The following is a 17,241-nucleotide window of genomic DNA, read 5'->3' as shown; positions in this document are numbered from 1 at the left end:
TATCATATCATGTCATGGTTTCTGTCATAACCTGTCAAGTAACATTACGGCCAGCTTCAGACATGAGGGGATCACATCCTGAGGCTTTTTGTACAGTTTGTATGTACAGTATCACCAATGCAACCGACAGAGTACAGACACAATCATACAACACACACACACACACACACACACACACACACACACACACACACACACACACACACACACACACACACACACACACACACACACACACACACACACACACACACACACACACACACACAATTGTGGAGTGAAAGAGGATGTAGTGTGATGACACTTAAATGTCAATCTTTAGCTCAGGAAGTCAGGCATAATTACACTCCTCACAAATACGTTCCATTGGCTCTTTCTTTGAGTCTCCACAGCTACCTGACAGCATACGTGATATGGGCATATCCAGGGGGATTACTGTCCACACACACTAGCACACACGAAAAACACATTCTAAAGAACTACACACGAACTACCACGACAGTTTATACTAACTGGTCCCTGTTAGACACATTGCTCGATTAAAGACATCTTCAGAGAAAAGACGCATTTAGTATTGAGTACCTGCACTATCCACATATCCTTTGTCTATACAAGGATGCCTTGAATGTGTTAAGCTGAATATCAAGGTCAATAGCAAGGGTATTCAGAGTAATTATACATTTTCTCTTCTGTGAGCCAATCAGTGAAGACCATGCCTGACCCTGGACAGGTCACAGTTCAGTGCTCTCAGCATGGTCACACAGCAATTAACCTACACATACAGTCAAACTGCCTCTCCTCCTTACTGCCTGTCTTCCTGCCTTTCTTTCTTACACACGCATGCATGCACACTTGCATAAAGTGCAACTGATGCAAATTTGAACGGCATATCTCCCTCTCCACTCCTTTTCCATCTGTGCCCTTCTAAATGGGGTCAATTTTATCAAATGGAATAATTTAGCAGAGTCATTTACACGCTGGAGGGAATAATCTAATGTAAACGACTGCGTACAGCAGGTTTCATGCCAACCTTTGTCAAATATTGTTCCTCCTCCCTACAGGCCTTTTGTGTTTAACTATCTCTACAGTTTCTTACAAACATAGACAAACACACACACAGACACACACAATTCCCACATACACACCAGTGTGTGATTTTCACCTGTTCTTGCCGACACCTGCCATTTCAGGTTTGCATGCATTGCATTTTTCACCCAGATGCCTAGCAAGGACGCTGCCTCATGCAAACTCACTCACAAATGCAAACACAAACACAAACAGAAACACACACACAAAAAAAAACATCTACACATATCATTCAGGCTTGAATTCTTGAATATTTGTGTGTTGAAAGTCATCAAAAATGTGTGCCCGCTCAAGATTTTTCCTGAATGACGAGGACATAAACCTGCTTAGCCTCTCTCTTTGTGTCCTTCTCTCCATCTCCCACTTTAAAAGTCCACACACACACACACACACACACACACACACACACACACACACACACACACACACACACACACACACACACACACACACACACACACACACACACACACACACACACACACACACACACACACCAAGTAAAAAAACACAGTCATTTTCTTTTATGGGAGCTTGCCAGTATGAATATTAGATATTACACCCAATCATCATTTTTATTATTCATTTATCTGCTAAATGTCTATTTCTTATCGCTGCAAGCAAACCATCTGCTTTTTGGAAACACAATTTTGTATGAAAGCGCAGGAACGTTCAGCACAGTAGAACACAATGGTGTAGACAATGAATTATTCTCTTTCTCCATTAAAAACTCCACATGAGACAGCAAAATGCACAACAAAGTGGTGTGTTATCAGCGCCGACATTCTGTATGGTTATATTTCCTCCAGGGAAGCACAAGACACGGAAAGGCAGGGTGGTTCTGATTTACTGACAATGTTTTTTGTGCAATTCTGAAAAAATGTAAGGAACAAAGCATTTACATTAACATCCCAATACACTTCTATTCAAAGAAAATCTCTGAAAATGATGTCTCCCTGAATTACTACATCCACAGGAGACATAATGGACGGGTGACAAAACTCACATAACAGATAGATGGCCAGGCAGAGAGAAAGCCAAAGATACACACTTACTGTCAATGAACAGAAAGATAGACGACTAACTGTTAACAAATACCTTTTTATATTGAACATGTTTCAATAGGCTTATTTAATAATGTGTGGTTTACTTCCTTACTTTGGTTTGTATTGAAATGCACCCACAAAGCACTCCACAAGCAGAGAATGCAGGTTGACAACATTTTTAAAGTTCACTTTAGGGTGGTTTGATAAAAAACCACCACACAACGTAATATAATGGATGTCAGGAGAGAAATGTTAGCTCTGATATTTTCTGAACAAAACCAACTTACTGTACTGTAACTCAGATGAATTGCATCGGAAGTATACTAATACAGTTCTATCATGGTTTAAAGATAGTAAACAGCAGACAGTGAAGCTGTTATTATGGGATTAAATGCTGCTTTGTTTTCTGCGATGTGTGTATAAAGGTACAAATCCAGCTTGGGAATTGCAGTCTGACCAGTAATCAGATACAGATGCAAATCAGAAGGACAGAGAGACAGAGAAACAGGGAGTTAGAAACTAGACTGACAAAACAGACAAGGCCTCAATTAAACTTAGTAACTATGCTACTAATATTACAGACCTGCTGCAGGCTTGTAATTATTTTTTCACCAATCATGGGTATATGTGAGTCGCCTCATTGTGGCATTGTATCCCAGAAGGCAGTTTGAGAATAAATGGCATCCTCCCTTGTTAGGAGAATTTTTCCTCCTTGTTAACTATAGAATCAGTTTGAAAATATACATAGTAACAACAATTTACCTAATCACCATTAATCACCATACTACTCATTAAATCTTTGCAAATTGCATGCTGCCGAGCCCACTCTCTTTTTCCCTTAGCCCTTCCTGCTTTAAAAAATACAGAGCAGGGAAATTGCACCTCTGATGAGCACGAGGTTTTCCTCCTTATTTCTTCTAACTTCTGTGTCAGCTTTTTCCTACCTTGTCAGCTCTTTCACTCGACTGGAGGTAAGGCTGAGGAGATGAGGCGAAAAATTCTTAAGGCCTATTTCTGCCTTATAATAGGCTGCAGATTTCCCTGCAGCCACGGGGGAGGAGCTGTGTGGACGCATGCTATTTGCAGGACACAGCTGTTCATCAAAGTTATGATTATATAGAATGACACAGATTCATCACAGCATGGCAACCAAAATGGTTCTGTTCAGTCTCATCTGTCTTAGATCACACAAAGAGTGTCTTGGATTGGGAGAGGGAAGGAAGGAGATAGATGAGGCAAAAAGATTGTCAAAGCTTGCTTTCCAAGGAGAGGATAAAACAATCCAATGCAAGCTTTGTCTGTGTGGAGATATTTTCAAAGTGGCACAGCCCCCTGTGTTGTTGAAAAGGCTGGATTCTGAAATGAGCAAGGCCATATAATTCAGCATCGATGTGTGTCGGACGAAAGGGGAAAATCTCTAAATCTCCAGTTTCATGCAGCTCCTCCCCGCCTCTGATTTCTGCCGCTTGGCTTGCCAGATAAGATTCTGAACTTCAAACATGCAGTCAATGCTCATCCTGTTAAAGCAGAGATAGCGGATGAGGCTCTTTGAGTTCGGAAATTTGGTTCTATGTGGTATGAAGGCCTGCTGTGGGGATGGCGATAATGTAATATTGAATATAAACTCACACACATATAGTTTCTATGCACATGCTATAACAAACAGGAAAAGTTGCAGTAACATAACACATACTTTAACATTGACATGTTATTGTGTGGATATAAAATACATGCCATATAAGCATGTGAACTATTATTTTGAAGCAGCATGTTCATAAAATACATCTGCAGAAATGGGTTACACTTTCATCCAAACTATTTCTGAATCTCCTAAACCTAGTGTGTTTCATAATGAACATCCCAGGCGTGTCTGTCTGGAAAGCTGCTAATGGAATATTTATAGAATATTTCTGCGAATACTTGTGGGAAACTCTGGTTCTAACAAGCATCTTTGTTCTACTGAGGCACAATTTCAGCTTTCCTAAGTTGCATTTCTCCTTTTGTCTCTTTTTCTGTGTCCCACTCCCTCTGCTATTCTCTCTCTGTTTCTGTCGCTGTGTCTCATTGTATATACAGTACAATTCTCTCTGCCTTCTTACCTTTAGCTATGTCTGCTTTTTCAACAACCTCAAAACCTGAGCTCTGTCATAACCTCAATCTGAAGCTCATACCTAATGCATTACAGTAGTAGCCATCATACAGAAAATCCTTCAGAACTCATCAATCCTGCAGACTTTCTGTTGTACATTGTAGCAGCATGGAACTTTACAATATGCACGCTGTAACTCGAAACTGTCTTTATTAACTGTGCCTCATATCATTCTGTGTGCCCTCTAAGATCTGGAAACAGCTGGAATCTTCAAAATAATCCCCCTCGGGAATTGAACCTCAGCACCACAGCAGCTCGCTCTTGCTGGAAGTGAATGTGGTGCAGTGCTGTCAGTGAGAGTTGCAAATGGAAAAAGAAATGTTAACTGGCAGGATGAGTGTCTAATGCTCAATAGTGCATCATTGCATGTTCTTTTAATAATGCACTGCTGGCTGATTTAACACAACACTGACACAATTTGAGCTCAGTGTCTCACATGAGCTGTAGTCCGGAACTTCACCCTGACATTTATAAAATGGCAGTTCAGCATGTGTTTGATGTAAACATGCCCCTGAGCGCATCACTGTTAAATGTCGCAAGATGTTTTCGGATAACCACAAAACACTGACATGCTTTTAAATCCTCTTTGGACTTCTTTGGAAGCCTTCAAGGACTCAGGTTTTGAAGAGGTGTGTACATACATGTGAGTGTATGAGTGTGCTTTTGTCTTGTCGCATTTGAAGACACATTTTGGACTGCACACTAGCTGAGCAGGGACAGCTTTTAAAACAGGAGAACTGGTAAATGTCTTTTTCCAACACATGCCTTATCCTAGATCATCGCCTTAAACAAACTCCACCAATCAAAGTCTGTTTGGTTTCCTTAAATCTGCTTACATTTTGTTTTTATTAACAGATCTGTCTAATGCAAAACTGGTCAATCGATAAATATCATCCGATCCGTCTCCTTTAACCCCTAAATCGAATGTTAGCCCCTTTAACACAACTTCAAATTCAGCAGCAGACATTCAGTCTATTTGCATTCTGTTCTGTTTTCATTGTCAATTGCAAAGTCTTGCACAGACTACAAATGCATATGTAGGCACAAGGGATTTACAGGAAATTACACATGCACATACTGGATGTGGCGAAGAAAACAAAAGCTGGTGTCATAGACCTCTGTTGACTCTGTATATTCTTGTCATCTTGATTCAGCTTACAGATTCCCCAAGTTGCTCTGCTTTGGTTGCATCAATGGTAGATGAGCCTTTTGAGATCTGTTTGCTGCCCCCAGTGGTCGACACACGTAGTTTAGTGTCACTGTCAAATCCGTAGTAATATGCAAACCTCAAGTGTTGTAACTACCAGTAAGCACAAGTGTCGCCACATCACATCACCACCACTTAAATCTCAAGGGATTAGTTGGAGCAAGTCTCCATGGAATGAATAAGTGTCCTTGAACATGTTCACCATGCATGTTTCCTGTTTGAGAAGAATAAGGGAAACTCATAACCTTGGTAGCAAAGAAGCATCCTTCTCTGATCTGTTAAACAGAGAGTGAAAATCATTACAGCCGGCTTTACTTGAATCTACTCAATGAATTTAGTTGTTTATTTAGAAACACGTTGGTAAAAGAGAGGTGGGGGAGCACTAGGAACTGAGTAAAGGGAGCAAAAGAAAGAAAGAAAAAATGATACCATAGGAGAAAGAGGGAATGACTTTTAGGCAGATAGAGAAGGAAGAGAAGAAGAAAAGAGAGATGTCCCGGAGGCAGAGCGAGTAAATGAGTCATTGGAGTGGATCTGCTTTCAGGTCTATTCTAGCAGCGCTACAAGTGAATAGATGCCTTAAAGGTTAGGCATAAAATGATTTCTCATTTTGCTACGATATCCCCCAAGGTAGACATTAATGCTTTAGTTATGGACTTGACTGCAAAAGCTCCTGGGGTAATGTGCTGCTTGTCTGCCATAAATATAGCCGGCTATCTTTATGCACATTGTGATTTTAATGAGGCTGCTTTTGTGGTGAAGAGTGTATTTTTGTGCAAAGAGTCAGTAAAGTTGATGTGATGCTGTGTGTCATTTCTACAGCGAGGTAGGCACCCGATCTGCAGAGCCAACTCCCCAGGTACTGTGGATCACAGCTGAGACTCTATTCAGCCCTGATCGTCCTGACCCTGCCATTTCAGCACACACACACACACACACACACACACACACACACACACACACACACACACACACACACACACACACACACACACACACACACACACACACACACACAAAGTAAAGCAGCCAAACACAAAACAATTACATATGTGCCTAGCTTCATTTTTGCTCTGTTGAGTCTGTTCGTCTCACAACTTTGCAGATGTTTTAGCCATGTGGACATGAACACTACATTTCCACAAATCCTATCTTCCCAGTCGTTTGGTTGGAACAGTGGGTTTTGAAATGATAATGAATCTGTGGGCCAGGATCTCCCCCATGGCACCATGTCTAGAGTAGAGAAAGAAGATAGAATAAGGCAGCCCTGGAAAGCATCAGAATGAGATTTCTTTTTTTCTCTCAAATGTAAAAAATCTAATTCTGGCTGAACTAGATATTGCCTTTAAAGCCGTCTGTGTTTCTAAGAGGCGATAATTTATACAAAAGTAAAGGTGATTCTGAGGTTAGACGTGTATATTGCAGATACTTTCCCATTCAACTGAATCCAAGTTTAAAATCTTGGTGTATCAGTCAATTTCTGGATCGCCCAATCCAGTGATATCATCAATCAAGTGACATACATGATAAGAAATATACTATAAATACTATAATTGCTTGGTGGTATAATGACTCAGTGCCAATTACACGATCATAAGACGGGACACACACTCGCACACTCATATGCATGTGATTCCAGGTGCCGATTGCCAGTGTAATAAAAGATTATACATACGCGTATTCAACGAGGGGAGAGGCTACAGGTCATATTCCACAGCAATAAAACTACACAGCAGGGAACACTGACCATCCAAACTTAGAGTGACAGTGGCGAATTGCACATCAGAGATGATGAAGCCAGAGAGTGTGTCGCTGCATCCTCTGGGCGCAGCTGCTGCATCCTCTGCTGCCCCTGTGCCAGAGATGCTGTGTATCTTCGGGACGGGGGATTTAGGACGCTCTCTGGGTTTGCGTCTGCTCCAGTCTGGCTACAGGGTGGTGTACGGAAGCCGCAGACCTCACAGCTGTGGACCCTTGCCTCAGGGAGCTCAGGTACGACACATGGCATAGAACTTTTAGTTTGTCAAATTGCACAAAACGGTGCTTGTATGCAGCTTAAAGATGCGTTCTTATGTCTTGATTTTTGTGTTTTGTACAGGTGATGAGCCACGAAACAGCAGCCCAATCAGCCAGTCTGATCTTTATTTGTGTGCACAGAGAACATTATGGATTCCTCGAGACAATGGCACCTGATCTTGCAGGAAAGGTGAATCAAAGTCTGACTATGGATATGAAACAATAACATAAACAATTCTTAGTTAATTTTTAATCATAAACAAATTAAAAATCAAAAGCAGTTGAATTTTCCAAATCAAAGAGTGTAGTAAAGTTCGAAAAAAACTTGCTGGATTTTTAGTTCTCCCACATGTGAATCTGCATATTGACACAAAAATGCACCCTGTAATCTCTGAGTGATAAGTGGAAAGACATTAATAATTAACCAGTTGTGTGTCAATATTTCCACATCAGTTACTTTTTGTTATCCCTCTGTGTAAGGTAAAGTAGTAAAACAACAAGTAGGTCTGAGGTCATAGGGAGACACTAATGATGCTTTTCTCACAATCTCACACTAACTCATTTCAGGGGTTTCCAAAATAGTAGTTTGTTAAAAATTCCTTTTAGGGAAAACCCCTTGAGATGTACCATTTCAGTTCAAAGGGGGTTCCCTAACGACAAAATGACAATATAGTACACATAGATATAGCATTAACCATAGAATAAACTTGAAATTGCAATTGAAAATTTCCCCAAAACATAAAAATATAATTCAGTTATTGATAGCTTTAAAATATACAGCTATAAAAACACGTTAATTTATCATCATGGACAGGGTATTTTTTTTGTGAAAAGTTCATATGGATCCAAGATTTGGAGTTCAACTTGTTCCAATTAAACTTAAAGTCTTATTCAACTGATGACCTGTTAGAGACTGCCAGAAAAATACTTCTTGAAATAGATTGTATATTTATTAATGCTCTTTTAATTCCAGATTATTATTTAGTTTTCGATATTTCCCCCATGTTCTATTATACAGCATTATATTGGAATCATAAGAATTTGACAACACTTATGATTCATCCTAAAATGTGTGAAAATGTTTTTCCTGCAACACTATCTTACATAGTTTTTACTTTAAACTATTTAAACGTTATCAGAATTTCTGAATAACTTATAACATTATCCCTTCATAAGAACATAAGAACACATATAATAACTACATAACTGAACTTTTTTCTTTTGTTTCCTCCTCTCTCACAATACTGATGGCTTTATTACAAGGTGCTGGTGGATCTTAGTAACAACCTGAAGAAAGGCATGTACCCAGAGCCCAATGCCGCCTACCTGCAGAGGTAACATACTCCTGTGAAAGAAAGAAAATAAGTGTCATTCATAAATATTATTATTATTATTATTATAATGTCAAAGATGGAGCTAACTTGACTTCAGACAAATCTGGGTTTAACGTCAACAATCACTTTGAAACCACAGGTGTCTTTCTTTTTCAAATGCTGGATGTCTTTTCTATAAAACACTTAGAGCATGAGAAAGATAAACTCTCAACCGAATCGTAAAGAAATCAAAAACAAATTTCGAGGTTACAGATCCCTTGGCAGGACGGCCTGCTGTGTGTCTATTCAGTCGAAGAGGAAACATTGATTCTCATCATTTTGACGCCCTTCCTTCTTTGTTTGTTTGTGTATTAGTAGATAGAAACTAAAGTCTTTGCTGTGTGTTTTCTAGATTGGTCCCTGGAGCTTCTGTGGTAAAAGGCCTTAACACGCTGTCTGCCTGGGCCCTGCAGAATGGACTTCTGGCAGGAAAACAGGTGAGAGAGGAGAGAATATAAGACATCTGTTAAAAGAAGTCAGTGGGATCAAACAAAACAGAGCTTTTGTGCCTTAAGGGAGGCTTTGGTTAAGTGGAGTAAAAATACAAAGACAGAGCAGTAGCCTTATGAGAGATAACCAACTTGATATTTTTATGGTAAGACAGTTTGGACTTCAAACCAGGCAACAATAACTTCTTTCAACTTTTCCTGGAATATGATGGGATAAGTGTCTCTCAGACTTGTTAAAAATAGGAAATGAACGTTTCACCATAGACCACACAAAATGAACGAAGAGATTTGATTTGATTTTGTGTTGATAAGGATGATTGATTTTGCCGTCTTTCAATAACAATGCAAGAGAAAACCAGGACAGTGCTTGTATAAACAGACAAACAAACAAACTTAATGATGTTACAAAGTAGAAAGACCAATGTTTATTGCAGCTTCCTATTCACAGCTACAAAGAGAAACACAAACACGCTGGAACCTCTGGAGACCAAACCTGAATCTGCCTCCAATCCTCTTCAACACAAACAACCCCCCATACACACATACACACACACACATACACACACACACACACACACACACACACACACACACACACACACACACACACACACACACACACCCACACATACACACACCCACACACACCCACACCCACACACACACACACCCACACACACACACACACACACACACACACACACACACACACACACACACACACACACACACACACACACACACACACACACACACACACACACACACACACACACACACACACACAAATACCACTGCAGTGCTCTATTTTCTTTGAAAACAGGTAGCTGTGAGAGAACTGAAGTGTTTGAAGGTGTGTGTCTTTATTAGTGCATGTGTAGGTACATTATATATCCACATGCATATGCTTGTAAGTGTCTGCTTTTCCTTAGACGGCAATTTGATTACACACACAGCAGGGCTGTGGCTCTGTCACATTAACATTCAGATGGAGATTTAGTCTGTCGGCCGTCCCCTGCTGTTACTGGTGCAGTAATGTGGGGAGACATGGCTGGCTGCCCGGTCCACTTATACACACACCTGGGGTAAAACTGCTCAATCCCACTGATTCCGCTATATGCTTGTCAAACTGCTCTCTCTCTTTCTCTCTATCCCTGTCCCTCTTTAAGATTGTTTCCCCCCTTTTCAAACAACTTAATCGTCTTATCACAGAGCCGTGAGTGGGGTAATAACCTTCAGCATGAAGATCTAGCAATGGGATTACAAATTGAGCAGTGTTTGAGTATGTGTGTGTCTCTACATAGTCATATGCTTCCAGGGGCTTCATCTCAATAATTACTGAAACAGCACAGTGGAGATCAACAGAAAAAAGGGTAATTCTGTAGACAGACACTGTAGGTGTACACGGTGCAGTCATGCGGAAGATATTCAAAACAGGGTGAGTCATCCAACAACAATCTATCTTAGAGTAATTATTAGCAACAGCAAAAAACATAGCTGAGCAGAATTTAGCAAGGGGGAAGTATTTTTGAAGATAAGATGTTCTTGGTTTTTGATATTACTGACTGATTAACAAAACCATTTCAGATAAGACACACCATGAGCACATGCTGAAACGTTCTGGATTCCTAGAAAACAGTGATTTCTACATATTTTATGAATATCTTTATCTTTATCACTTTAAGATCTGTGTAAACAATTATTAATGATGGCATAATATTAATTGATGAGTCTGGCATATTCTGTATTTTTGTTCTTTTCACAAATCCAATGAAAGGAAACCCCTGAAATGAGGCAAAGGATAACAAAAACAAGGACTGTCTCTGTAGCCAAAGCCTGAGATGTTTTTACAACATAGATCTCTATTTTTCAAGATGTAATAATACAACTTTTAAAGCTCATCTCATTTACCATGTTCCTTAATTGCAGTTAATGTTTTTGTTCAGATCTATTTTTACTGTTCTTAGAAACTGTTTAAGCGTTTTGTTTTTTTTTTTTGTTCATGATGATTTACAGTAATTGCAGCCCATTTTAAAGTAAACCAAACCTCCATGCTCCAGGTGTACCTGTGTGGGAACAGTGCAGAAGCAAAGCGGGCAGTAGCAGAGATGGCCACCAAGCTGGGCCTCACTGTTCTGGATAAAGGGTCTCTGTCAGCGGCCGGAGAGCTGGAGGACTTCCCTCTACAGCTGTTCCCAGAGTGGAGGCTGCCTCTTAGCGTGGCTGTCGGTCTCACCGCTTTCTTCTACTTCTACTTACTTATAAGGGATGTCATCTACGGATATGTTGAACAAGACAAAGACATCTCCTACAGAATCATGGTGTCCCTGGGCAACAAGGTAAACCTTACCCCACCTGGTTGAGTTTCCTGTGAATGGTATTTTATGTTCCTTTTAAAGGATGTGTTCTGTGTTGTCCTCCATCTTTCAGGTGTTTCCCATTGTGTCTCTAATCATGTTGTCTCTGTGTTACCTGCCTGGTGTCATAGCTGCTTTCCTTCAGCTCTACAGAGGAACCAAGTACAGGTCAGACATTAAACCAAGGACAGATATGTCCCAGCATGGTCTCATCCTCAGGTTGTTAAGAAGCAATGTTTTGTCCAGGCCCTCTGCATCTGATACAGACGCAAAAGTCATCCTTAGCATTTCAATGAGATGCACCTGGGTTTTAAGTCTCCAATGTAAACCATTGGCAGCAATATCACAGCAATTGTTCCAGAAGTTTGGGGCTTTACAATATAAGCTTGATGGTCCGTGTTATGGGGAGGTTGGGTGCATAGATGGATCAAACAAAATCAGGACTTTCTCTTAAGAGGCCACTGTTTGTAGCCCATGTGAAACGAAAACTGAATGTGACTTCTAACTTGCTCATTACGGATTTAGGCTACTTAAAAAAACACTTATTTTAACCAAAACCACCATGTTTTGAACCTCTTTTTGCCAAACCATGTAGTTTAGTTTGAATTCACAATTTTAAAGGTGTGGTTTTTGTGTTTCTTGAGATGTTAGCGTTGAAAGGGGGAGACAGAGGGGATGCCTGAAATATTCATTCTGCCCCATGCAGTCAAATTTATGCCAAGCCCTCCTGACCATGTGACAGTATTTGAGAGTTTGAAATCACATGCATATCCACTACCTGTGCAATTTATTGTAAAAAAGAGGTATCCTTTTTGGAAGTCTAACTCACTTTTGCATTTTCCAGTCGCTTCCCTGATTGGCTGGACCGTTGGATGCTCTGCAGGAAGCAGATGGGTCTGATTGCACTGGGATTTGCTTTTCTCCATGCCATCTATACCTTCATCACTCCTACTCGCTATTCTGTCAGACACAAACTCATCACACTTGTGGTGGATGAGGTACAGCTACAGTGTTTGTGTACATAGGAAAGAACGACATCAAACTAACCATACTTACAGTCCTGTGTCTGTGTCTCCCATAGATGAAGAACAATAAAACCACTCCATTTTACTTTGATAACACAGAGGCATGGGGCCAAGACTCATTCTATGTGCTAGGAATCCTGGGCTTCTTCCTTTATGTCCTGCTAGGACTAACATCTCTGCCCTCTGTGGGAGGATCTCTCAGCTGGAGAGAGTTCAGCTTCATTCAGGTCAGAGCGCAGTTGGATATGCTTTATGTGCATGTGTAGATGTAATAGTGTGTATGGGTGTATGGGTGTGTGTGTGTGTGTGTGTGTGTGTGTGTGTGTGTGTGTGTGTGTGTGTGTGTGTGTGTGTGTGTGTGTGTGTGTGTGTGTGTGTGTGTGTGTGTGTGTGTGTGTGTGTGTGTTCACCTTAAGGCCTACAGACGCTATCAGTCATGTGCCTACTATCAGTTTAAAAAAAGTAATTTAGCGCCTTGATAATCTATATTTGGAGTTTCCAAGTTTTCATCAGTTATTAATGTGTTGTAAAAGCAATATGTCATGGGCAGTCATTTCCCCCGAGCCTAGTTAACTAACTGCCTAACACAGGCACACACAGTGAAAGCCTGGCTGGCTTTTGCCCAATATCTTAAATGTTAAGTTATTCATTAAACAAAATTATGATACATGGTATAATCCTTAAGGGAGGACATTGTTAATACAGGTCGCAGGTGCATTTGTGTAAAGGTCAGGTCCATAGGTAGAACTCAGATAGGGGATGATATCTAGAGATAGAGGTCTAGGTCAAAATAAACCTTGTGACCTGGTAAGAAAAGTTGTGAAAGACATATAATAACAGGTATACATAAACAGAAGAATGTAAATGACTGACTTTAAATGACACCAGCAGGAGGATTTGCTGTTCTAAATGGGTTAAATAAGACCCCTGATTATCATTGTTCATTACTACACTCACATTCACATTAATATCAATGTTCCTTATTATGCTGTTCTAGTCAATGTGAATGAGAACATCAGCAACTGAATGCTAAAAATGTAAATGAAAGCACATTATTCAAGTAATTAACAATAACCAAGCCTCAAAGGCCACCGGTGCTACAAAACCAATTACTCTGGAACGGCTGTGAAACAATTTGTATTTTTAGCTCATTGTTGTGGATTTAGCACAGAAAAAGGCAAGACAAATCTTTCAGGAAGATAGCAAAGAAAAGTGCAGTGTGTGGTTTATATTATTGAAAAACATTGTTTTGAAAGTGTCAGTATTGGCGTTAAACGGAAATCTAAAATCTTCTAAGAGCTTTATGTAAGGCACTGTGCTGAACACCTTAGAAGGGCTGTTGTCTAAATTAGGATAAATGGACCAAGAGTATTTCTATGGTCAATAAATCTGATAAAACAATAATTATAATAACTTACATTTGTATTATGAGGTATTCATGAGCTATAACAAAAATACCACAATCAGAGAAAGAATGTGCCTACCAGCTGCTCATTAATCACCGTGTTGTACCGCTCTTGTTCTTAAACGAAAGTGTATTAACAACACATTATGGTTTTAGTGGTGGCAAATGAGAGTGGTTTCGATCTCTACAAAACAAAAGTACATTTCCTCAAATATCTCACTCTCGTTTTACCATTTTCATTTTATGTGATTTTCTTTTTCAGTCTAAGCTGGGACATCTGACCCTGTTCATATGCACAGCACATGGCTACATTTACGGCTGGAACAAATTTCTTCGTCTCTCCACTTACAAATGGTACACTCCTCCAGGCTACATGCTCTGTTTGATTGTGCCTTCTGTGGTTCTGGTACTCAAAGCGCTGGTCATCCTCCCCTGCGTGGATCGAACCCTAACGCGCATTCGACAAGGCTGGGAGAGGAACCAGCCGAGGGAGGAGATGGGTAAGGTCACCAACCTGTGAACTGTAATCTCTGAAGCCGTAGGAGTCGCTGATATTTCTGAATTTTACTCAGTAATTATTTTGAGAGTAAAACAAATCTTGTGCACTTTGAAGAGAATTCAAGGTTCAAAGGATCATAAGTTCAAAAAAAAGTCAAATTGTATGTATGTATTGATTTACTATATTCCATGTTTAGATTTTGCAAAGAAAATAAGCTATTATTTTTGCAAAAATCCAAACAAAAAGATTTGGTTTGCAGGATGAGTAATACTTCTCATTTTATTAATGCTCATTTGGTGTGTGATTGTGTCCTTTGATCAGTCAGCACTACCTACTCCCAATTATGCAATAGCCAAACACAACAAAATACTTGACTTCATTTCACCCAAATGGAAAGGTCTCTGTGGATATAAATGTGTTTAATGTCTATTTACTTTGAGCTTTGATTTCATGTTTGTGCTGTATTTTTTTGTTTTCATTGTTTTGATAAACAAAGACAACCGTTTCCTCTTACCTCTTTCCACTCTGTTCAAGTTGTGTGATTGTATCCCTGAGGTTTTCTCTTTTCAGGATGTTATTGATCTCCCTTTTTACCAACACAAATACCTCTCTGCCCAAAACTGCCTGCCACTTAAGGGCATGCAAACATTACTATTGTAGCACACTAACACATTATGCTTAGAGATGCACACAAACATTGTAAAGGAGAGTAAGCTAAAGCTAATCATATTACCACATACAGAGTAAACACTCATGCACACACAAATGTAAACCAGTGCCAACACCTGAAAGTACCACATATTTGGAAGACAAAAGTAACCCGAGGAGGAAAAACAGGTATTACTAAAAAGATATTTAATAAACCAGTAAAGAACATTACAGAGATTTTGGTGTAACCAATAAAGGCGCATGGGTTTATGCAAGAGACTTGATCATGAGCAGAAGTGATAAAGAGCCATGATTGCTGTTGGTGCAGAATGGCAGGTTTGGAACAACAAGATATCTTAGTATGTAAAGCACTAATCAGATGATGGAGATGCAGTGGAGGCAAGGGAGGAGGATGGAGCAGCTGTCTCCATGACAGAGTCTGGTGCGACAAGAGAAATATGCTGCGTGTGTTTTGCCCAAAGCAGAACATTTAGTGAAAGGCCTCCTGTTATCTAGCATCTAACAGCATTATCTGAACACACAATCTGCAATCTCTTACACCCTCTCGCTTTGTATCATCCTCCTATTACCAAAGAACTGCTGTTGATCTTAGTCTGGATTTCATTTCCTTTTGTGTGTGTGTGTGTGTGTGTGTGTGTGTGTGTGTGTGTGTGTGTGTGTGTGTGTGTGTGTGTGTGTGTGTGTGTGTGTGTGTGTGTGTGTGTGTGTGTGTGTGTGTGTGTGCTGATGAATAAATAAGATAGAGCATTTTAACATCGCCCGAGGAGAGAATTAAGATGTAGCAACATACAGAAAACTTGTGAAACAACCTTGCTTTTTACTCGTGTTTGATTAAACACCACTGGGTGACCTGGATACCCATAGTTTCGTGCTGTGATACCAAAGTATGGACATAGCTTGAGTGTTTGCACATTAGCTTGGCACCAACATGATCTTGACACTAAATTAGTTGAATTGTTTGTCGTAGTTCTGTAAAGTTGTAAGACATTACTGTATATTGTATAATATTTTATTTATAATTATTTTATTGTGAAGTTTGTGAAGAAAAAAAAGGAAATAAAATTCTACTAAATCAAGATGTTTTCTATATCAACTGTTACACAGGTTCAAAACCATAGCTGAGCTGATTACATTGAACCTTAATCGGTTTTGTGTTGATCTTAAAAATAAAAAGCTATGAAGACTTTCAACTTGCCTCAACTGGTGGGTTTCACAGAACCATCTAAGAAACCATCATGGGACACTGTTAAGGAAGGGCAGGCACTTTTATAAAATGTTGATTATCTTGGATGAACCATCTATAATTGAAACTGTTACAAAAGGTCAGGTTAAAAGCAAAAACCACTTCAGTTGTTGCAGTGTTTTTTTTTCCTTTCCTCCCATAAACAAAAACAAAGTCCATTTAATTAAAACTGATGCTATCGTTCATAAAGTACGCTCACTGTAGGAGCAGCCATTGTTTTTCACAACACTAACATCTGTGTTGTCGAGTCAAACACAAACACCACCCACATACACTAACATCGCAGTTGGCCGGACTCAAACACATAACTTGAAGCTGGACGGGGTGGATTTTCACGTGATATGTGATATCGCAAGAATCCAGCTGCCAATCTAAGTTTAAAACCTCAATACACCATTTTTAAAGCATTTCACTTTTACTATGAAAAAAGCCTGTTTGTCAAAGTCTATTAAATCTGGTATATGGATTCTTAAATTCAATTGCCCTCTTTAAGCTTTTTACCCTAAAAATATTAAATATGAACCTTCACATCTATGGTAAATATTAAGTGTTTCTGTAAATGTATTTCAGAAGCCACAGGACTCAATTTGAAACAGTATAACTCAGCAAAGGGCCCAGGACATCAAAGAGGAAAAGGGTATCCCATGTGACAGTGTTCCTTGTTGACCGCTGAATTAAACTTTTACCACATGCCTAACCCTCAAACTCTCAGTCAGT

The 17,241-nt window shown here is 39.7% G+C and overlaps 1 protein-coding gene across 1 annotated transcript; it reads left to right on the top strand.

The window, feature by feature from the left end:
- Positions 1-7,244: 7,244 nt before the first annotated feature.
- LOC134862018 (metalloreductase STEAP4-like) lies at positions 7,245-16,326 on the top strand. Its single transcript, XM_063879673.1, has 9 exons — positions 7,245-7,480; positions 7,587-7,694; positions 8,768-8,838; positions 9,230-9,314; positions 11,387-11,665; positions 11,757-11,851; positions 12,528-12,681; positions 12,765-12,935; positions 14,376-16,326. The coding sequence occupies exons 1-9, from the start codon at positions 7,277-7,279 to the stop codon at positions 14,631-14,633; spliced, it is 1,425 nt and encodes a 474-aa protein (XP_063735743.1). The 5' UTR covers positions 7,245-7,276; the 3' UTR covers positions 14,634-16,326.
- Positions 16,327-17,241: the final 915 nt, after the last annotated feature.

This window comes from Eleginops maclovinus, chromosome 3 (assembly GCF_036324505.1).
Source record: "Eleginops maclovinus isolate JMC-PN-2008 ecotype Puerto Natales chromosome 3, JC_Emac_rtc_rv5, whole genome shotgun sequence".
NCBI classification, from domain to species: domain Eukaryota; kingdom Metazoa; phylum Chordata; class Actinopteri; order Perciformes; family Eleginopidae; genus Eleginops; species Eleginops maclovinus.
The sequence above is the reverse complement of the archived record's forward strand: the minus strand, read 5'-3'. Positions and strand labels throughout refer to the sequence as shown.

Excerpts from the sequence above, each read along its gene's own strand:
- LOC134862018 (XM_063879673.1), top strand. The coding sequence starts at position 7,277 with ATGATGAAGCCAGAGAGTGTGTCGCTGCATCCTCTGGGCGCAGCTGCT. Across the intron at positions 8,839-9,229 it reads AATGCCGCCTACCTGCAGAG|ATTGGTCCCTGGAGCTTCTG; the intron begins GTAACATACTCC and ends TGTGTTTTCTAG. Across the intron at positions 12,682-12,764 it reads TCACACTTGTGGTGGATGAG|ATGAAGAACAATAAAACCAC; the intron begins GTACAGCTACAG and ends TGTCTCCCATAG.